At 39.3% G+C, this 23,632-nt stretch overlaps 2 protein-coding genes across 9 annotated transcripts in view; one reads left to right on the top strand and one right to left on the bottom strand.

Moving 5' to 3' along the window:
• Positions 1-6,195, top strand: part of hpn (hepsin) — a 32,056-nt gene extending 25,861 nt beyond the window's left edge. For 5 of the 8 annotated variants that reach the window (XM_062063527.1, XM_062063525.1, XM_062063523.1 and 2 more), the window contains 6 exons: positions 4-169; positions 2,952-3,142; positions 3,660-3,755; positions 3,821-3,963; positions 4,092-4,256; positions 4,363-6,194. In XM_062063527.1, coding sequence (XP_061919511.1) covers positions 4-169; positions 2,952-3,142; positions 3,660-3,755; positions 3,821-3,963; positions 4,092-4,256; positions 4,363-4,407 — 806 coding nt within the window. In that variant the 3' untranslated portion in view covers positions 4,408-6,194. Of the gene's footprint in view, positions 1-3; positions 170-2,951; positions 3,143-3,659; positions 3,756-3,820; positions 3,964-4,091; positions 4,257-4,362 lie in introns of all 8 variants that reach the window. The other 3 variants (XR_009827789.1, XR_009827790.1, XM_062063528.1) reach the window with 3 other exon arrangements.
• A 1,475-nt stretch (positions 6,196-7,670) lies between these two features.
• si:dkey-33i11.1 (B-cell receptor CD22) overlaps positions 7,671-23,632 on the bottom strand; it is a 29,750-nt gene continuing 13,788 nt past the window's right edge. Inside the window, exons 6-16 of the mRNA XM_062063522.1 lie at positions 22,425-22,571; positions 19,299-19,404; positions 18,939-19,102; positions 15,268-15,417; positions 15,054-15,185; positions 12,649-12,730; positions 11,351-11,399; positions 11,179-11,265; positions 9,746-9,879; positions 9,386-9,495; positions 7,671-7,970 (exon numbers count right to left, since the gene is read on the bottom strand). Coding sequence (XP_061919506.1) covers positions 9,387-9,495; positions 9,746-9,879; positions 11,179-11,265; positions 11,351-11,399; positions 12,649-12,730; positions 15,054-15,185; positions 15,268-15,417; positions 18,939-19,102; positions 19,299-19,404; positions 22,425-22,571 — 1,160 coding nt within the window. The 3' untranslated portion in view covers positions 7,671-7,970; position 9,386. The remainder of the gene's footprint in view (positions 7,971-9,385; positions 9,496-9,745; positions 9,880-11,178; positions 11,266-11,350; positions 11,400-12,648; positions 12,731-15,053; positions 15,186-15,267; positions 15,418-18,938; positions 19,103-19,298; positions 19,405-22,424; positions 22,572-23,632) is intronic.

Genomic DNA, 23,632 nt, shown 5'->3' with positions numbered 1-23,632 from the left:
CAGACTGTGGCAGGCGTAGTTTTGCAGCGGACCGAATAGTTGGTGGCGTGAATGCGAGGCAAGGCAGTTGGCCGTGGCAGGTCAGCTTGCAGTACAATGGAGATCATCAGTGTGGAGGTTCCATCATCTCAGACCGCTGGATTGTCTCTGCAGCGCACTGCTTCCCCGCGTAAGAGACTGAGCTTTATTGCATACATAAAATCATTACAGTCATTTTTTAAGTTTCATTATGTGTAGTGTGGAATGTGCAGGATATGTTGCTTGTTAGCAAAAACATATTTGACAGTTAATTTAATCATGCATTTATACTAGAGCTGTCAAACAATTTTTTTTTTTAAATCAGATGAATCACACTTTTGAATTTGGATCATAGTTCCTACAAAAGCATTGCTTAACTTATGTGTGTTACTTGTATTGACAACATTGCGAGTATACTACGGCAGCATTGTTTTTAGCGTTTTTGCTGAAAAACGTGTTTTGATTTTAGATGGTATTTTGAACTTGTTGTGCTTCAATAAGAGAATTATTTGCTGCAATATAGGAGAATCAATAATTTTCAATCAATTCATTTTACTTGGATGTTAAAACTTCACAAGCACACATTTTTGCACAAGTGATCAACCGTCCAAAACGAGTGGGAAAAAGTAGAGCCTGTCTGGCCCCACTCCTGTGCCATAGGCAACAAGTCCCGTCGGGTTGTATTTTGAAGCTAAGTTTTCTACCTAAGTCATCTTTGCACTGGCGTATGCACTGACCTGGGGCCTCATGTATTAAGAATTGCATTGATTTATACAAAAAATTGGTGTACGCTCAAATCCAGAAAACATCATACCCACGAACAAATTCAGATGTATTAAAGTGTGCGCACGCATTAATCCACATTTCTTTTGTACATCCCAATCAACGGAGAATTGCAGTACACGGCCCCATTTAAATACACAAATCATATTTAAATTAGCCATGTGCCCGAAATCCCGCTGTGTGCACAGTCAAAAAACACAAAGATAATGCAAAAAATAAGAATTTCACTGACAATTCTTGCTGGAGTGTAAACATGTACTCTATTCCACTATTGTTGTTGCAAGTTAGTGCAGCAGTGCATTCGCTGGGGGAAAGGTATGGTTTAGTATTTCACACCTTACCATGGGTGTTTAACTTGAGTGTATTTCGCACACAGTGACAATCAGCGGCTTGTTTAAAAGATCATAAGATTTAGTTGAACCAGAAAAAAACAGCGAGTTGAACCAGAAAAAAACAGCGAGTCACTAACTTTAACCACTGACTCATCATGATGCTGTAAAGACGGGATATAACATTTGGGGGGCCATGTATGCTCCATATGCTTCACAGGGATTAATATTAGGATAATTACATAAAATAAATGTACTCACCTAGAAGCCAACCATAGCCAGCTTGTAGTCTGTTCTCAACCATGACTTAGAACATAGGTTGAACCAGGCCACATTGCTACAATGTTGCTTCAATGCATTTTAGCATCACATATGATCTGTACGTTTATCGAATGAAAATGTTTCCTGTCGACATATACATATTCGTCATGTGATGGCGAGCAAACTGTGTGAAATCGATAGCTCCAAATACATTAGGAAAACCGACTGTTGCTGCAGATTGCGCTTTAATTTTTAATACATTTAATATACCTGGCTAACATGCCAATAATTCAGTCCCATACAGCCGGCATTGGTCCACACCTGGTTGCGAGGAACCCAAATGTGGTCATAACACTATTAGTATTATCTTCTGATACTGCTAAAGCAGCAATTGTTTTAACGTTTTTTTTCCCCACCACTTTACCTATGCTTTTATATCCATTCATGCAATTGCACATACAAGGATGTGTTAATATGTCTCTGATGTGCACATCAATCATTTTGAGGAGTCAATATTTGACATTTTTTTATTTAAACAGTTACCCAGCATCACCTCTGAGTGTCGCCAAAGTAGACACCACATGTAAAAATATGTATACAAGCCAGCCATGAAGTTCTCTCTTGATACACACTTAATAGATGTGGGCCCAGATCACTGATTGTATATCCATCGGTGGTCAATGTGCATTCCAAATGAATTGTGTGATTAATTTATACTAATGCTGTCAAATGATTCATTTTAAAAATCAGATTAATCACACATTTGAATTTGGGTTAATCATGATTGTTACTACTCGCTTGCATAGTTTCAGTTAATCTAAAAAAGACCCCAATATTTGGACACCAATGACATTTTATAGTCAGGATGTCATCCAGCAACATTTTTAAAAATGTTTTATTTGAATGCACGTCATGGTAACAGTTTTATCTGATGTCCAGTCCAGTGAATTTTGCCAGCAAGTGCACAAGGCAGAGTCTCCTCATTCATCTTTGCACTGATGTATGCATTGACCTGATCACTGACCTTAACAACCAACACCTTTCAGGTAACCATCTGCGGTTGAGATAAAGGAGCATGTGCAGTAAAAATCACTTGCGTGATTGATCTGCGTACACACATGATTAATGCTATAATATGTGTGATTAATCACATGCGTTAACTAGTTATTTTTGACAGCCCTAGTTTATCCATGAAAAATGCAATATCTTTTTTAATTAATCCCATGCGTTATCTCTTAAAAGTTGGCAGCCCTAATTTATATGTTTGATTTCCTCTGGACGCAAATGGCACCAATTTTGTGGAATGGCCCATAAACACACACCGTATTCAGTCATGTGCCAAACATTTTGTAGCTCAGTTGCATCAGTGTTTTTGGTAACTATGAATCAGTATATATCAATATGTCAGTAAATACGCAGGCATGATTTTGTAGACAAATCAAATTAAATTGTGCAGATATACACAATAGTGAGGCCGGTGTGTTTACTGTAAAATGAAGGGAATGTTTCTATAAGACATAATTCACTCACTCACTCTTTCTTTATAACTCTGTCCATTAGACGTCTTAGCGTCATCAGTCGATGGCGTGTGCTGCTGGGCTCCATCTACAACAAACCTGGCAATGCCATTGTGGCGGAAGTGAAAACTATTGTTTACCACAGCAGCTACTTGCCCTTTGTGGACCCTAACATTGACGACAACAGCAGAGACATTGCTGTACTGGCCCTCACCCAGCCACTCACCTTCAATGGTATGATTGACTGAGGCACAGAGGAACCCTTTTCTTCCTCAGTAAACATGATCTTAACACTTCCAGAAAGGAAATAGCTCATTAGAGTATTTTGCATACTTAATACTAATACTTTTTTAAAGTCCTCTAAACATTTGAGTTCTAAACATATGATCTTTGGGTCTTTCCAGTGATACACAGTTTGTCCAAGCATAATAATACATATAATACATGCCTACTTTAATCAACATTACTCATTTTCAGTTAATTAGAATAAAAACAGTAGATGATGATGCACTTACTGTATATATTAATGCATTTCAATAGCTTTTAAAGAAACACTTCAGCTGATCATGAGGGACATCTAGTGTTTGGCTATATAACTGCAACCCTACTTCACTAAGAATTAAAGTGGTAACAATCCTTTGAAAGAACCTTCTCTTGTCCCTATGGCACGCATGATGCATCAAGTGCATTTACATACCACATAGATACTGCACGTTTATGCTTAAAACAATTCGATGTCTCCTGTGTGTAGAGTACATCCAACCTGTGTGCCTGCCAGCATATGGTCAAAGACTGATTGATGGACAGATGGGCACAGTAACAGGCTGGGGAAACGTTGAATACTTTGGTAAGACCCAGAGATACAGACATGCCAAAGTATTGATGTTGTTGACATTACATGATCACGTTCAGGTAATCCAGCAAACGTTCTACAAGAGGTGAACATCCCCATCATCAGTGACGCTGTATGTAATGCCCCGGATTACTATGACAACCAGATCACCACCAGCATGTTCTGTGCTGGCTATGTAAAGGGAAACATTGACTCCTGCCAGGTGTGTGATTTTGATGTTCCTCTTAGACAATAACTTATTTGATTACTTTTGTATCTGTGATTTTGTTAGTTTCTTAATGCTTTTCTATGAATGAGTTATAAATATACCTAACCCCACTGCGGTGTTAGGGTGACAGTGGCGGCCCCTTTGTGGCAGAGGACTGCTTGTCAAAGACCAGCCGTTACCGTTTGCTGGGGGTTGTGAGCTGGGGAACAGGATGTGCCATGGCCAAGAAACCTGGCGTTTACAGCAGGGTGTCCCGATTTCTTCCTTGGATATCTACAGCCATGAGGGTATGAGTTTTCCTAATTATTGATTTGTGTTTCACATCACTGATATAATCAATTTATAATATTTTGGTATTCCACTTTCATTGTTTTGTTTTGGTTGTTCCTCCAGAACTATAACAATTCACCAGGAGTTCATAAAATGGCCCGGACATGACTTTTCTGACGTTTTCTATGCTTGCTATTCCTGCTCAAGAGTGTTTGCCAACCCTGTAAGTGTGAATGAGAAGCATATGATTGTTTGTCAAGTTCACACCATATCATGGTTTTTCAATTTTTTCTTTATCCAGCATTACGGATTTGTACCTTACAAAAGTCAGCAACAGTATTCTGAGAAATACTCCGAAATAATGGTCATATTAATTATTTAAAGGTAATAACGTCAAGGCTAGTATTCAGAATATTGTGTCTATCGACAAATAATGTGGCTTATTGAAGAGAGTGAGTGTTGTTAAATGGTATACCATTTACCATTACTCTAGTTACTTGTGACATCAGCATGTACAATTCATAGTATTAAACCAGTTAAAGAAATGCAAAGCTCATTTATGCAATGTAAATGTAATTGAGTTTGCAAAAGAGCTCTGGAACACTGTCAGTAAACACTTGCAAAAGCCATACATTCACACCACCAATGTTCTTGTACTAATGGAAAAGGCTCATACGTTCTGTTGTTTTGACTCAGATCGTATTTGGAAGTCATGGATGTATGATCTGTTGTAAAGACACAACACTGAAGAGTCATCTGCCACTGGACAGGTGATACAATAGCTGTTAACTTGCCCCTGGGCCAATTTTGTTGTGCTAAAGGTGTCAAATTAGGACAAACAAATAATTTGTCTGAAAACAATTGTAGGAGTTCTTTAGAAAAAATGTTTCTTGAAATTTTTTTAGCGCTGTAGATTCGTATGGATAAGCTCAACTTGTCACAAATGTACCGAATGTACTGCGTTTAACAAACAACCTAGGGCCTGATCTACTAAAGATGTAATAAAACGTGTGCAAACCTAATCTACTAAACTCGTGGGCTGAGGATTGCATCTCTTAAATGACCAAAATAGCATGACTGTGTTGATGTATATGCAGATTGTATGCAGGGCCACCTTTAACCTAAGGGTGAGCAAGTCAACTTCAAGTAAAGTGGTAGCGATCTCAGGTACTGCCTGTGCTTTTAGCTCAGTAGTACGCTGGCCTTTCACACGGGCGACCTGGGTTTGCGCCCCGCTCGGAACAGTGACAGAGGGAGAGCGAGATGATAATGCAAAGAGGTAATGCAAAAAACTATATATCAGACAAGCGAAGCAAAGCAAATGACTTTGCACCGTCCAGAGGAGGCAAACAGAAGTGAAGTGAATTATATTTATATAGGGCTTTTCTCTAGTGACTCAAAGCGATTTACATAGTGAAACACGAAGTGGAACAAAAAATTAAGAGCCTTGGACAGGAACAAATACAACATACAGTAGGCTGACAATAATTGTCATGTCAGATCATGACACCATTGCAGGTATTGCCGGCTTCTCCCAGAGCGCACCTACGGTTCTGTTCAAAGGTGCGCCGGTGAAAGCCCAGAAAAGGTGACATGCTATTTGGCACTTATTTGGGATCTAGTAGATCAGGCCTATAGTGTGTTAATTTTCAATCAAAGATTTTCTTTGTGTCATATAGTCCACATTTTAGACAACTATGGCAATGGTTTATCTCCCATCTTGACTCTATACTGCAACACATTTGACACACAATCTGTGGATTAAGGATGACCTGGTCAAGGTGATGCGCTGTGTTTTGTTGTTTTGTAAATACTAGTTGATGCCTTGTGTATGTAGCATGTTTCCATCCATTGTTTTTTGGATGATCTTCAGATCTGTATGCCCACAGTGCAATAAATCATGTTCTTAGAAACGATAATGCTTTCTACTTGAATAAACATTGTCATCCCAATTGTAGTATTCAAGGATTTTTTTTTAAATGTATTTTGTGACCACACATGAGCAAACTCTCATCTCATTTTGGAAAAGCTATAAAGAAGGAGTCAAACAATTGTGCCAGTTCTTTACCTTTCTTGAAACATAACCTCTGATATACAATGTATGCAATATGTTAAAAATACACACATATATATACAATATACAGTATATAAAATGTGTACACATCTTAATTATAAGAACTATTTACGAATTAAAACTTAGGTGAAATAACTATTCTTTATGTGTTACAATACACTAAAAGTACTGTGCTTTATTATAATAGATTTGATTGTTTCATAACCCATGAAAACAAAACATGCCAAAAAAGAAATGTCTTTGAAACGTGGATTACAGTATGTCTCTAAGTTTTCATTTTGTTTGCTTGCTGTTGCTCAACAACATTTGGCCCGGTGTGGGTTACATAGAACACATCTGGAAAGTATTCGCAGCGCTTTACTTTTTCCACATTTTGTTATGATACAGACTTATTCCAAAATGAAAAAAAATATGTGCTTAGTGTCGTTGTCCTGCTGAAAGATGAATTGTCACGCCAGTCTGAGTTCAAGAGTGCTCTGGAGCAGATTTTCTTCCAGGATGTCTCTGTACATCGCTGCATTTATATTTCCCTCTACTCTGACTAGTGTCCCAGTTCCTGCCGCTGAAAAACATCCCCACAGCCTGATGCTAAATTTTGAGGAAAACATTAATTTATTCCATTTTGAAATAAGACTGTAACACAAAAAATAATGGAAAAGTAAAGCTCTGTAAATACTTTCCGGATGCACTGTACTTAATATGAGTTCAACAATGACTGCCTTTGCTTCACGCTTTTCAACCAGATTTGCTGTTGGTGAATGATAACATGACACAGGTCAGACTAACCGGATTCTCTGTTGTCTAATCTGATTTGGAAAACAGGCTCAACTGTTGTGTAATGCTGACTGTTGCTTTGTCTCTCACTCTAATATTTACTATTTGTCTCGTGTATGTGGTATTACACTAAAACTGATTTTATTTGTATGTAATTTAAATATTTAGACCCCAATATTTGCCATTTTGACAGTTACATGTATATTTTGGTAGCTGAAAACAACATATCACTCAACAGCATTGTGGGTAGTCAACAAATGACAACTCTAGCTTAGCTTTAAAGAGTACTTGTTTAACTGCTGAAAGGTTTCAGCAACTCACCCTTGTGCAATAACACACACACACACACACACACACACACACACACACACACACACACACACACACACACACACACACACACACACACACACACACACACACACACACACACACACACACACACACACACACACACACACACACACACACACACACACACACACACAACTAAACAGTATTAAGTATTTCTCACAAGTATTTATTCCCAGGTTAAACAAATGTAAACACACAACATGTAATCTGAGTCCTAAACCATTGACTATAAGGGTGTGTGACTAATACATAACACAATTATTCAACATCTATTGGAGTAAAAGCAGCATCATTGTTAATAAAGCAACCAGTTGTGTCGTGCCTTTTACTGTTTATTGATTTCATTGACGTGGTGCAGCTCTAAAAAGCAGCAGGAGGCACAGTGGAAGGGGTGGAAAGCTATCTTTTTAGCACTGTAGGTTTGTAGGGATCGGTGATATAGAAAGTTAGCAGCAGGACCACACCGTGGTTGTTATAACATGATGAGCATGTGGTTGTGTTTACAAGTTATTGATCCCAACTGGAAACACTGTCAACAGAGGGAAAGAAAGAAACCAACTCAACACAACTGGAGAGTAATAGTCCGTACAAAACAAACATCCAGTGCCCATTGACAATTTATGCGTATTGATAAACATACACTATATTGCCATAAGTATTTGGCCACCTGCCTTCACTCACATATGAACTTGAAGTGCCATCCCATTCCTAACACATTGGGTTCAATATGGTTGGTCCACCTTTGCAGCTATTTTGCAGCTAAGGCTGTCCACAAGGTTGCAGAGTGTGTTATAGGAATTTTCCACCATCCTTCCAAAAGTGCATTGGTGAGGTCACACACTGATGTTGGTCGAGAAGGCCTGGCTCTCAGTCTCCGTTCTAATTCATCCCAAAGGTGTTCTATCGGGTTCAGGTCAGGACTCTGTGCAGGCCAGTCAAGTTCATCCACACCAGACTCTGTCATCCATGTCTTTATGGACCTTGCTTTGTGCACTGGTGCACAGTCATGTTGGAAGAGGAAGGGGCCCACTCCAAATTGTTCCCACAAGGTTGGGAGCATGGAATTGTCCAAAATGTTTTGGTATCCTGGAGCATTCAAAGTTCCTTTTACTGGAACTAAGGGGCCAAGCCCAACTCCTGAAAAATAACCCCACACCATAATTCCTCCTCCACCAAATTTCACAATGCAGTCCGAAATGTAGCGTTCTCCTGGCAACCTCTAAACCCAGACTTGTCCATCAGATTGCCAGATGGAAAAGTGTGATTCATCACTCCAGAGAAGGCGTCTCCACTGCTCTAGAGTCCAGTGGCGACGTGCTTTACACCACTGCATCCGACACTTTGCATTGGACTTGGTGATGTATGGCTTAGATGCAGCTGCTCGGCCATGGAAACCCATTCCATGAAGCTCTCTGCGTACTGTACGTGGGCTGATTGGAAGGTCACATGAAGTATTGAGCTCTGTAGCAACTGACTGTGCAGAAAGTCAGCGACCTCTTTGCACTATGCACTTCAGCATCCGCTGACCCCTCTCTGTCCGTTTACGTGGCCTACCACTACATGGCTGAGTTGCTGTTTTTCCCAAACTCTTCCATTTTCTTATAATAAAGCCGACCGTTGACTTTGGAATATTTAGGAGGGAGGAAATTTCACGACTGGATTTGTTGCACAGGTGGTATCCTATGACAGTTCCACACTGGAAATCACTGAGCTCCTGAGAGCGGCCCATTCTTTCACAAATGTTTGTAGAAACAGTCTCCATGCCTAAGTGCTTGATTTTATACACCTGTGGCGGGGTCAAGTGATTAGGACCCCTGATTCTGATCATTTGGATGGGTGTCCAAATGCTTTTGGCAATATAGTATATATTGATATGTTTCAAACCTTCATAAAATAATACCAATACGATGTATTACTGATAGAATATAAATATGTATGTCGTACCTTAGTGATGAGGATGGTGGGGGTGCAGCAGAGTGTAAACAACATTTGTAGAATCATTTGCTTTCTGGTCCCTCCCCAGTGGAAAGTTGTGGACCTGCACCTGCTCTCCTCTTCGCAGCATCAGAAACGAAAAGGCTTAATGAGAACATCTGAGTCACATCATCATTACTTCTCCCTTTAGCATTGAAATCTGTGAGCAGTTTCACTTTCCTCCAATAAACAGAATGTATTCACGAGGAGCAGGAGTGGGTGCTGATAGGAGAATAATGATGTACTTGGAATATCAGCGTGTCTACAGTTCTGCTGTCTGCAGCTGAGATGGGTAAGAGGAACAATTCATTATATAGTAAAAAGATTTACCTTGATCGTTTAGAGTAGTGCACGGTGACATATTGAGAGGCGAGGCTGTGAGTGTCAGCTTCTCTGATTGGAGGAGCATCCTTAAGAGGAACAATAGCAGGGTGGGAGCTGTCACTCAAGTCTTCAGGTTCCTCCTGCACATACACACCATGTGTTGGCCCCTTTATTATTTCTATGTGCGCGCTTGTGTATGTGTGTGTGTGTTCTTGTAGTTCTACCCTTCTTGAGACATCAACAAGGAAAAGTACCTTCCATATGAGGACCGGTGAACAAGTTAGGACCAAAATCATGGTCCCAATACGGAAAACCATTGCATCTAATAGAGAATGTCTCATTTGCACCCCTAGTGGTGAAATCTATCAAAATTAGGGTGGTCCCAAAAAGGAGGGATTTTTCAAATTGACTGTGTGTCGGTTTTAAAAGTGCTCCACCTCTGGTCAACATATGAAATAACAAGTGTGTGTAAGAAATTGAAATGCGGCCCCTTTGGCCAAAATGTATATAAAAAAATCAAATCAAATCAAAATTTCAAACAATCTGAGGCCATGGTTCTCAGCAGGACACCGATGGTTTGTACAGTCCAGGTAGAGGACGAGACTCTGTCCCAGGTGGAAGAGTTTAAGTATCTCAGGGTCTTGTTCACGAGTGAGGGAAAGATGGAGAAGGAAATTAGCCGGAGAATCGGAGCAGCTGGGGCAGTATTGCAGTCTCTCTGCCGCACTGTTGTGACGTAACGAAAGCTGAGCCAGAAGGCAAAGTTCTCAGTCTACCGAGCTATCTACATTTCTACTCTCACCTATGGTCATGAAGTGTGGGTCATGACCGAAAGAATAAAATCGCGGATACAAGCGGCCGAAATGAGTTTCCTCAGAAGGGTGGCTGGCATATCCCTTAGAGATCGGGTGCGAAGTTCAGTCTCCCGAGAGAGACTCTGAGTAGAGCCGCTGCTCCTTCGCTTGGAAAGGACCCAGCATAGGTGGTTCGGGCATCTCGTGCGGATGCCTCACGAGCGTCTCCCTAGGGAGGTCCTCGTTGCACGTCCCAGTCGGAGGAGACCCCGGGGCAGGCCAAGGACCAGATGGGGGGGATTACATCTCCTCTCTGGCCTGGGAACGCTTCAGGATTCCCCACGAGGAAGTCGCTAATGTTGCTCTGGAGAGGGAAGTCTGGGGGTCTCTGCTGGAGCTGTTGTCCCCGTGACCCGATTCCAGATAAGCGGTTGAAGATGGATGGATGGAATTTCAAACAATAAAAAAATAAATAATTAACTAAAAGCTTACCTTTTTTATATTTGCATTGTATGTATATATTATTAATGTTGTAAATAAAAATCTGTATATATCTAGAAAGAGTGGTCCTAAAGAGGTCTGCATTTTTTGGAGGTCTCAAGAAGGTAACAGATACAAGATTGTGTGTGTGTGTGTGTTGCTCACTGGTATGTCCGACATTAAGGCCTCTCTCTTCGGGACCAAAGGCGGAGTGGTCTCATAGAACGCAGTGTCAGGCGTCACAGAAGGCCGCTGAAACACAACACAATGTTGCAGAAGCTGCCAGGAAGTAGAGAAAGTGCACACATGATCATCAAAGGAGTCTAAAAGGCCATACCTTGGTGGCTACACCCGCTGATTCCATGTCAACTCTGTGCATGTTTTTACTGTGGACAATTCAGTGCCATCATCAGTATGTTGGAAATGAATAGTTTTTAACTTAAGATCTACAAAAGGTGTTATAAATAAATGACCCAAAAACATGATTACAGTGGTACCTCGGTTTTTGTTAGGAGCCTAATCCAGGGGTGTCAAACGTACGGCCCGCGGGATGAGTTTGCTAAGTATAAAAATGAGCTGAAATTTTTAAATGAAAGAAACCGCTGTTCTAAAAGTGTCCACTAGATGTCGCAATAGCAATTATTTGTATCTTTGTAGATGATGCTACATATGTAAAAAAAATAAACCACATGATGTTAGTACATCAGTCGAGGAAAATGATCAAACTACATAAATAACATCCTGTAATTTCATTTTGATAATATTTTTTTATCTTGATAGATTGAAAATCAACACCAATGAGTTGTCTGACAAACATTATCACATAATTTATTCAGAAAGTATAAATAACAACAAATAAAGATAGAATACTATTAACTGCAACATACAAGTGTAAAAAACCCCAACAACATTATGATTTGTACATTTTCAGAATGTGCTTTTTCTATTTTTAAACAAAGAAAACAATCTGAAGTTCTCTTTATTTTTAAGTTATCGTGTCGTGATTTTACCAGTCCGGCCCACATGGGAGTAGATTTTTCTCCATGTGGCCCCCGATCTAAAATGAGTTTGACACCCCTGGCCTAATCCGTTCCAAAAAGGCAGATTTTTTTTAATCATTATTTTTCCTTGATTATTTATTCACTTATTGATGGATTTTAGGTTTTTTCTTTTTTTTTCCTTATATTTGATTAACTTGTTTTGTGCGTCTTAGATACTTTTTTTTTTTTTTTTTCCTAACATGCTTTATTGAGAATCACCAGTGCAGTACAACACATCCATCCATCCATCCATTTTCTACCGCTTGTCCCTTTTTGGGGTCGCAGGGGTTGCTGTAGCCTATCTCAGCTGCACAGTGCATGGATAAACAAAAGTTATGCTTCCATTTTTTTATAGTGAAATCTCCCTCAACCCACCAAGAAACATGAGTGAGGGATAACGCTTGACATTTTTTTTAATCAAAAAACAAAACCTGAAATTTTGCCAAACAAAACCAAGGTACCACGTTATTGTTTCATAATTAAAGAAGTGAATCCACTTATTTGTTATCTATTAAGCTGTAGTTGTCACATTCTACTGTGTTCCGTTTCAATGCAAAGTCAACATTGTTAACCCCCTAATAAAAAAACATGTCACCTAATCATAATGGCCACTGTCAGAGTGATGAGGCCGGCAGACACGCCTACTGCCGACGCCAAAGCGATGGCCTTTAGGCGACCTGGTGGAGGAGATGTTTGCCATGAAATAGCCGGTGATCCAAATACTTGAGTGTGTCGTACAAACAGAAAGTAACAAGATATGGAAAAAAAGAGCTGTGCATCGTTTTTGCCAGCGCTTCGACTTGTGCCTCGGGTTTCCAAAAGGCTTCTTCAGCTGTCTAGCTTTAAATAGTCATTTTCCACAACACCTCATCTCCTCCTCGCTCATAAGCACCACGGCTTTACATGACTCACCGTGACTCATAGAAACAGATGCAACCAAAGGACTTGAACTCGTCCTTTCAAACACAAATAAATGAAACCAGTTTGTATTTTAGTCATTTTTTTCTGTTATTTACTCATATAGAAATGATCAGCGAGGACACACCTCATCCTATTGTTTTCACTTTTGAATATAATATATACTCGCACACAACCTTGGCTTCACTTTTTCCACATTTATGTTACAGCCTTATTCCAAAATGGAATAAATCCATTTTTGTCCTGAAAATTCTCCAGACAATACTCCATAATGACAATGTTAAAAGTTTTTATTTTGCTAATTTATTTAAAAAAACAAAAAAACACATGTACATGAGTATTCACAGCGTTTGCTCAATACTTTGTTGATGCACCTTTGGCAGCAATTACAGCCTCAAGTCTTTTTGAATACAATGCCACACGCTTGGCACACCTATCTTTGTGCAGTTTTGCCCATTCCTTTTTGCAGCACCTCTTGAGCTATATTAGGTTGGATGGGAAGCGTTGGTTTTCATCCAGGATGTCTCAGTACATTGCTGCATTCATCTTAGTCCAGTCAGGGAGGTGACCAAGAACTCTGTCAGAACTACAGCATTCCTTTGTGGAGAGAAGACAACCTTCCAGAAGGACAACCATCTCTGCAGCAATCCACCAATCACACTTGTAATTTATAGTGACTAGACAGACTTCATTTTTTAGTCAAAAGGTTGCCAAAATGCACCTGAAATACTCCCAAACCATGAGAAAAAAATTATGTGGTCAGATGAGACAAATATTGAACTCTATGGCGTGATTGCCAGGTGTCATGTTTGGAGGACACCAGGCACCGCTCATCACCAGACCAATACTATCTCTACGGTGAAGCATGGTGGTGGCAGCATTATGCTCTGGGGATGTTTTTCAGTGGCAGGAACTGAGAGACTAGTCAGGATAGAGGGAAATATGAATGCAGCAACATACAGAGACATCCTGGATGAAATCCAACACTTCCAATCCATCGTGATGGAGCTAGGGAGGTGCTGCAAATGAGAACGGGGGAAACTGCCCAAAGATAGGTGTGTCAAGTTTGTGGCATTGTATTCAAAAAGACTTTGAGGCTGTAATTGCTGCCAAAGGTGCATCAAAGTACTGAGCAGATGTTGTGAATAGTTTTTTTTTAATTTTTTAAAATAAATTTGCTACATTTTAAACATTTAACACAACACGCTTAACACAAACAGTAAACAATGCACCAGCGGCACCGGCATTAAAAGCACTCCAATGGTGATAGGCCACAGGTGCATGTCCTAACAGACCAAATGGAGGCAAGTATGCCGGATGGAAGACGCTCGGATGTAAAGTAAAGCTCCGCTTTTTTAAAATGTTCTAGTTCGATGCTACTTTACAATGCCACTACTGATTAGCATTAGCAATTTTACATGGTGATTTTAACACCTCCAAATTTGATAATGAAAACTACAACTAAAATGCATGTGATAAACACCAAGTGTGCACTAAATACAATACATACAGTATAAGCACTTTTTGGGACTCAACATAAGGCTATACTAGCACATTCAGCTTCATGGCAAAGACTGCTTTCTAATAAGGCAACACGCCTAAATAGCCTATACACTACTGCCATCTGATTGCAACTACATGCACAGTATACCAAAAATACTTGCAAATGAGACTTCAAAGTGTGAGAAAACAGTGTATAACAACTGGACAGCACAATTTGCATAATCCGTCAGTGTTAAATATGAAATAAATAAATAAATAATTATCAAACAATTAACATTTATTAAAATATAAACACACACAAAAGTACAAAAAATCAAGTACATTTATCAATTCCCAGGAAATGAGGGAAATTGTTAATGCTTTTATAAATTCATGTAAAACTATTTAAACGGGAGGGTACTTTCTCTGGAAAAACAAGATGGTTGACAAGTATGAGCAGTTCTGAGGTTCCCATTCTGGTGAACGGAAAATAATTTAAATCATTTTCAGTTTGAATTAGTAGAATTTTCTTTTACAATGGAATTTAATCAAGATGTCTGTTTTTGTATATAACCAAATTATAAATGAATTTTTTTGTACCTCTGACTCTTACTGTGAGGACAGGAGAGCTGTGGACTCCGATGCGGTTCCTAGCCTCACAGTAGTACTGACCGCTCTCTCCGGGCCCCACCTCTGAGAAAGCGAACACCGGCCCGCTACGGCTGCCCCATGCTGGGGGGAGGGAGCACAAAAAATAGGGCGATGTGCTATAATGATCCTCGTGTGGAAAACAGTAAATTGTCATGATGCTGACATTGTACAGAGGCCCCGTTGGGTGTTAAACGATGCCAAGTGAAGTTGTCCACGGCTGGGTTGGCCTGGCTGCTGCAGGTTAGGGTCAAAGGTCGGCCGGCATCCACCACACTGGACGGACGAGCCAGCACTGAAGTGTTCTTGGGAGGGTCTGTCAAAGAAATATTTCTGTGTGATGGGTCCAGATAATAATATTTAGACTTTTGTTTATTAACTGCATTTATAAATTTTTCCTTGCCACAATGATTGGAGTATAGTTTAATACATCTACTAGTGCATTTCAATATACTATAATATAGCAGTGATTCTCAAACATATTAGTGTACCATATAAGATCATCAGGGGAGCGCAGAACTGGATCCAAGTTCACCTGAACTGTTCTAAAAAATGATTTTATTTGTACAAATAATGCAATTTTGTGCATAGTGACAGGCAGAACAATCAAATATTATTCCACTAGATGGCAGAAAGGACATCATTAACTTGTGTATGCAGCTGTTGCCATACACGCAACAGAGTAAGTCAAAATAAGGCTTGCAGCCTTGATTTCTCTCATGTAAAATATGTGCTTTGGAAACACTGTAAAAGATTATATAATACAATAGTTATTACGGCATTCAACATTTACAATAATTATGTTTTTGTGGCCTTGGGGCTAGACCTTTTATCAGTGATGACATGTGACCTCGTCAGTATTCTGGGTGGATAGACATCATTGTGGGTTGTACTGAAAACACATTTGGTTGTACTTTTTAAGTGCAATGGTAAAAAAAAGTTCCATTCCACAACACCAGAATAGTGGAAGTTTCAAAAGTAGGGGTGTCCCGATCCAACACGATACCAATATTGGCAGATTACTACTTTAGGCCGATACCGTCGTTGATGCGATACCATATCAACACGAACAATACATACTTTTATTATTCTGTGGTCTGGAATGTTAGGAAAGGCTTGATCAAGATAAATTACTCAAACAGAGAACAATAGTAGGTATGAAAAACACTAACCTATTTATAATTAACCATTAGTTATGTGAACCTTACAACATGATTATAAATATTCTAAATTCTAAATATACAGTACAGATCAAAAGTTTGGACACACCTTCTCATTGAATGCATTTTCTTTGTATATTGTTACTGAAGGCATCAAAACTATGAATGCGGAGTTATGTACAAAACCAGTGACCATCTACAACATAAATAGTCATGAAAATAAAGAAAACGCATTGAAATGAGAAGGTGTGTCCAAACTTTTGGCCTGTACTGTGTATATTCTAATATTTTTTTAAATTATAAATTGATTTAGAATCATAAATAAGAATCTTGATTTGGCTGTAAATAATTTTTTGGATCACCCAGATACACCGTCTGGAATGGATTTACGCTGTCTTTAAGTTAAAGTGGATTGGTATTTTTCTTTGTGACACCTAGTGGCCACAGTATTACACTAGTTTAAGCTCTTGATGCAGTAAATTGAATGAGGCGGACATGTTTGTTACTGGACACTTTCTAATACGATTCTGCCTAGGAGACTTTGCACCTACCAGCTAAATGCAACTGACTAAATGTTGTGTTTTAAAATGAAATATTGTTCAATTAAGGACACTTATTTCGTGTGTCTAGCTCAGGGGTGGGCAATTAATTTTCACCGGGGGCCGCATAAGCAACCCGAGCACTGCTGGAGGGCCACACAGCAATATTTCAATTAAATTTTGCTCAATATTATTTTTGATATACCGTAAGATAAATAATAATGATGATAATAATAATAATAATTAATAATAATAATAATAATAATAATTTAATTTAACCAAACTTAACTTTATACAAAAGCAGATTGCTTTTGATGGTCACTTTATCCTGCATTATCCAACATTTTTCCCCATCAGATTTGGACAACCATCTGTTGTTCAAAACAGTTTTTAATCATATTTATTTTATATTGTTTTTTATATTGGTTTTATATGTAATTGTTTTTTCTTTTTATTCAGTCATTGGTGGAGCTAAGGATAATATTTGAATATTGTTTTTAATATTGTTGTGCAGCACTTTGGAAACATTTTGTTGTTTAAATGTGCTATATAAATAAAGTGGATTGGATTGTCACACCTGCCAGCTTGTCCCATTTCAGTCCTAACATGTCCAAACACGCATTTACCTATGTGAACAAGTCATTACCTGTGGTTGTCTCTTTAATTGACTGCATGGCTGCCAGCTACTCCTTGATTTGAAAGTCTGCAGTTATCCCACGTAAGAAGAAGAGCAGCTGGAGGTGTCACGTACATCACAGCTCTCATCCAAAGTTAGCGAAAAACAGTCCATGTCTCCGGGCATACAGCGCAACAAAGTCCAATAAGCACTCCTTAATAAACTCTCCGTCAGAAAACGCCTTACTTTTTCTGGCGCTTTTGTGAGAAATGACGAAACTTGTCCTGACGGCTGCATCTCTGGGGGTGTGAAATATGGCAAAAAGTCCTTGTTGGCTTTGCAGTTTTACCATCAACGCATCGGCCTCCCTTGCGCGCGCTTCATCAGACACATTCCGGTATTTTCCCTCGTGTTTCCTCGTGTAGTGGCGATGAAAATGATATTCTTTAAACACAGCAAGCTGTGTACCACACATTAAGCACACGGCTTTACCATTAATTTATGTAAAGAAATACTTGCCAGTCCAAAACACGCCATTCGTCATCAACTTTTATTTTTTTAGCGTCTCATCACTTGTCTCTATGCACCTTCACTCACAGGTTCCCCCCGGAAATATGGCATAAATAACACATTTCAAAATAAAAGCAGCACAGTTGTATTGCGCGCGCGACATAGATGTTTTTTAAACTTTATTTTGTAATTTGTTATTGCGCCGTTCAATTCACTCACAATCGCACACGCGCATACGTCCACACGGAAGTAATACAAATAACGCTTTTCAAAACAAAAGCAGTACCGTTGTATTGCACACTCGACATAGATACTTTTTGAAATTTATTTTGTAATTTATGATTAGTCTCACGCGGGCCGGACAGGGATGCGCAAAGGGCCGGATGCGGCCCGCGGGCCGTACAATGCCCAGGTCTGGTCTAGCTCATGTGCAACTGTGTGCTTAGCTGTAGTGTAGTTGCTAGCTCTTAGTAGCCCATAGAATACCAAGTTGCTTTTGTAAACGACTTCACTAAAATACAAGAAAAGACCATTTTTGTGTGTTTTTTGGAAGGCATTTAGATCGTAACTGGCCTTCAGCTTTGCACAAGTAAACGCGCTGAATGACTGCTCGTAGCTTATATCGGAGATTTTAGATGTAAGCCGATATCATTCGATACTTAAAAAATATAAATAAATCTGATATCAGACTGATCGGGGCACTCCTGCTCCAAAAAGGGAACACATTTCAGATTTATAGAATCCTGATGCGTTTTTTCCATATGTATATCAGCTATGTATTATGTTGCAAATAAATAAAGTGGGGGTATTAAAAGAAAGGATGTTAGCGGGCAACAAGAAGAGGCTGTTGGACAGGCAAATAGGGAGAGAGAGACAGGAAGCCTGCCTATAAAGTGGTGGAGGAGAGGAGACAGAGCCACAATCTGACAAGTGACACGTCATTCCCCAGCTTGTCTTTGACAGTTAACAAGCATGGTTTGAGTCAAAGTTAGACCTGAGAAAAGTGACTCACACAGCACAGTGAGAGCGGCGGTGTGAGAGCTTTGGCGTCCTAATCGATTCCATGCCGTGCAGTAGTACTGACCCGAGTGGTGAGCACGCACTGCGGGGAACGTCAGGTTCTGGACACTTCCTTTGGACAACACCTGGTCACCTAGGATACGATACCAAGCATGCCTGTCGAAAGATGGTAAGAATAAAAAGGCTTCTTGGGACTTTTCCATTAAAAGCCCCTAAAACATTATAATTTGTAATTGTGGAACAATAACTAATTGTAATTACTAGAAACAATGGAAGACTAAACAAAGTGACACAAAAAGACAATGACGATGATGATAATAGGAGTGCATAATTAATCACGATAAAATTCCACCTGGTGGCAGGAGGGTTGGCATGGCTGACACAGCTGAGGTTCACGTTGGAGCCCTCTCGGGTTTCGCCAGCCGGTATCAACACCACACGGGTGTTTTTTGGAGAGTCTCAACAACAGGGAAGAAAAACACTCATAGTAAAAAAAAAACATTTTTCATAGGCTATTATATTAATTGATTTTATGTTAAAACATTGTTTTAATCCTGCAGGGTTTCTGTGTTGCTTGTAGCAGAATATTTAGGCATACATGTAATATTAATAATAATAAATTGTATTTGCAAGTGTTTGTTAATATCACTCAATCTTCAAAGGGCCCCTCTATGCTGACAACATTGGCACATAGTTCTGGACCTAAAGATGGTGTCTACAGATAAAATTCCCCCCAAATAGACACAGTAGTGATTTTAGGCTTGTGTTCCGATGAGTTTCAGCACATTTAGGAACGCCTACTTTTAGCTCCAAAATGTGGGCGGGCCTGCATCAGTGTGCTGGCATCACCGACAGAAGACTAAAAGGTGATTTGATATTGTGTAGTATCTCATCCCGGACACTGGCCGAGAGTTGGTGGGCAGCCGAGGGTGGAATCGGCTCTCTCGGTTGCTTTGTTGGGTTTACTCCTGTCTCTTGCCATGCTCCCCCCATCCCAGCAGACGATGGCGCGGAACACCGCAGAGGCCACCACAGTGTATATGGTTTTTTGTTGTTGTTGTTGTTGTTTTACTTTTGTGGCTGTGTGTAGATGTGGCTGGTTGCATCAGCTCTGCTCTTTTAATGTCTTTAATGTCGTTTGTGTTCTTTGATGTTCCCCTCTTACACACATGTTTATGTGTGCGATGGCTATGAGTTTTTATTTTTCTTTCCTTGGCTTCAGTCTGGACCCCTCTCCAGGGGCTCAAGCTTAGACTGAATTTTTTTTTTCTCCCCCCAGCGTTTACCTGTTTCTCACCTTTATTTGTAAGGGGCGCCAGAAGTTGGCAGACCCATCAGTGATCCTGTTCTGTCTCCCTGTAATGTTTGTCTGCTGTAGAATGGGATTGTGCTGAAAATCTTAATTTCCCCTCGGGGATTATGAAAGTATTTCTGATTCTGATCCCGAATTACGATATTTACATTCAGAATTTGAAGGAATGATCAAATATGGCCCCCAGATGCATTGATGCAGGTTGTAGAAATACATCTAAAGAAAGGGTCAGCCTGCATACATTTCAGGGATTTTAGTATTTTTGATTCAATAAATAAGGATTTTTATGTTCTCTATATCCAACATTATGTATTATTCTAACTGATCTTTTTTGTAAGACCGTCAATGAAAGAAGTGTACTTTTGTAGTTATTTCCCCATATTTCTACACAATAACTCCGATATGGTAACACTAGTGAGCAGTAGAGAATATGAAGTGATTTTTGGTCTAGAGCATGTTTTGCTTTATTCATTATTGACGTGTTTCTTGCTATTTTATGTTTTATATTTTTTTTTACATGAGATCTCTTTCCTTTGTGAAAGAGATCTTGATCCCTTGTGAAAGAGATCTTGATCTCAATGGGTTTCTTATCTGGTTAAATAAAGGTTCTAATCTTCTAATTTCCAGTTCAATTTATCATCAATCATTATACCTAGAAATTTGGTTTCATTTACTCTTTCAATTTCTATTCCGTCTATTTGTATTTGTGTTTGACTTTCTCTTCTACTGTTAACAAATAGCATTATTTTTGTTTTACTGAGATTCAAAGATAGTCTGTTTTTGTCACACCATCTTTTTAATTTGTTCATTTCTTCTTTTATTTGTATTCGCTTCTGTGTGTTCTCTCTTGAACAAAACGTTGTTGTATCATCCGCAAATAATACTAACTTTAAATCTTTTGTAACTTTACAAATGTCATTTATATAGAGATTGAACAATTTTGGTCCTAGTATTGATCCGTGGGGTACACCACAGGGAATATTTAGCGTTGTAGATGTGTGTTCGCCTTGCTTCACGTATTGTTTCCTGTACGTTAAATAACTTCTAAACCAATTTAAGACCAACCCTCTGATGCCATATCATTCTAGTTTTTTGATTAAAATATATATGGAGCAACTATGTGGCAAATTATTGCAAGCTTTTGACCACAAACTTTGGCACTGCATGGTGACATTCGTCTTCCCTGGCCGAGTGGTACTCTTCCCTGCTGCGGTGAATGCAGACGTGAACTAGAGTCATTACTGCCCGCCTCCAAACAATTCAGAATACGTCTCCTCTTTCTTATCTAAATTAGATGGCATTCATTTCAAGTTATCAGGTAATAGCACTATTATTGTAAGCGGCATTAGTACCTGTTGTATTTACATCAGGTGACTGCTACTGCGGCGTGGTTCAAAAATGTGGCATTCATTTATAGTTAAATGTCTCAGCATATTGCTCGTATGTCCTCCTTTTGATGAAATAGCAACCTTGGAATTATTAAAAGTAGTGCTGTTGCAATCTTTTCTCGTAAAATGTCGGAAAAACTTCAGCTCACTTCTTTTGCCCGGGCGCCAGCTATGTTGATGTCTGACATCACTACACGTGTTGTGTGATGACGTCATCATCACCCGGAAGAACCGTTAAGAGGATCGTTTGAAAAAATAGCAAGCAATTTCAAGGAATTGATACACTGGAACCGGCTCTGAAAAAGAACCGCGTTTCGATTCCCATCCCTACTATGGTGTTAATGGAAGAGGAGATGGAAGAGCATGGAAGTCCGTAAAAGGCGATTCTTTCAATTATTTTTTTCCTCATAATGTTAACCATATTAGTTTTGAAGTAATCATGGACCAGAGTGACAAAAACACAAAATTAATCGATCAAAATAATAGGTTTACATGCCTTTATCCACACTGTCTATGCAGGCAAATGAGCTCCAGTTCTGTAGATGATGTCACACCAAGAGAAAGCAACTATACTTAAGTATAGTTAGTTATCTACTGATTATTAAAAATGTAATTAATATTATGGGAAATGACTGCCAGATACATTTTCAGGGGCTAAAAATACATAAAGAGAACTTGTTAGTGAAATTTTGGTCATCTGGACGTAACTGTATGCCACTGAAAATAAAAATCGAGACAACATTTTCACCTTCCTCTGTAGCCCACAATTTACACTTACATGTCATGTTGAGAAGAAGTGGTTTGGATCGGGCGGTTCCAAGTGCGTTACGAGCCACACAGAAGTATTCTCCTCTGTCTGTGTATTTGAGGCGAGAAATGTGGAGTTGAGGCCGGAAATTGTCCGGGATGCTGGCAGTGTCCATGTCTGTGGGCACAGGACATGTACTGTGAACACATGCAGTTCCTTTTAATCTGAGGAATAAGGATTATGTTGACTATACCAGCCAAACCGGCAGCAGAAATATTGTGCTGAAAGACACAACCATCCCATCTGTCGGCATCCCAGTGAGAGGGGTTTTTGTAAGTCACTGTTTTATTAAGTTCTTATTTTGTATTTCTTTTTTTGCACTTATTATCATTATTGCTATTGAGCAATAGTGCCACATAACGGTTAGTGTTTCACTGTAGGTGAATCTGCTTATCAACAACCTTCTAAAACTTGTTAGTTCATCCTCTTTATATTCAAGATAAAACATATGAGACCCTGGATCATCATTTGTCCCAAAGTAGTCGTTGTTGGCTCTCATGAAGTCTGCCATGATTAGTAGTGGCAAACAGAAAGTGCTCTTTATGTTGTTGTTGTTGACATAAGAAGCGGTCGTTGCTATGCACTCTGTGGAAAGATTAAAATGACCAAAATACTGTAAATATTACATGTTATCATGAATATACCTGTTAGTTAATAGTTATAGAATTTATATAAAACTTTGTTGAAGGTTTTTGGATAGCTTTATAGGCGGAATTAGGGCTGGGCGGTACACCGGTATTACAGTAATATCGGTATATTTTAGAAAGAGATATATATTTAAGACAATACTGTCCTACCGGTATCTTTTGATGTGCTTTGGCGCACAGCCGATGTGCCTGCACCGTGGCTGTATGCTGCTGGGGCGGGTCGAGGCTCATCTTTATCCACCAGAGGTAACACAAGCCGGTGAAAAGATTCAACAGAACAGCTGTCAGAGCAGACAATCTGCCTCTGCTAACTGTTAAAGCTAACAAATACAGTTCAGCTGAAACCCTCGCTGACGTCACATATATATCGCAATACTGCCTAAAAATACCGGGATATCAGTTTTGGTCCATATCGCTCAGCCCTAGGCAAAATAGCTGAATCCCCATTATCTGTATTGTTAGCCACCGAGTACTAGCAGTTTTTTACTATTTAAAACAGACAAAAGAGGGAAATACATGTGTGTTCATATC

Source organism: Entelurus aequoreus, linkage group LG11, assembly GCF_033978785.1.
Source record: "Entelurus aequoreus isolate RoL-2023_Sb linkage group LG11, RoL_Eaeq_v1.1, whole genome shotgun sequence".
NCBI lineage: Eukaryota > Metazoa > Chordata > Actinopteri > Syngnathiformes > Syngnathidae > Entelurus > Entelurus aequoreus.
This window is presented reverse-complemented; position numbering and strand designations above follow the sequence as displayed.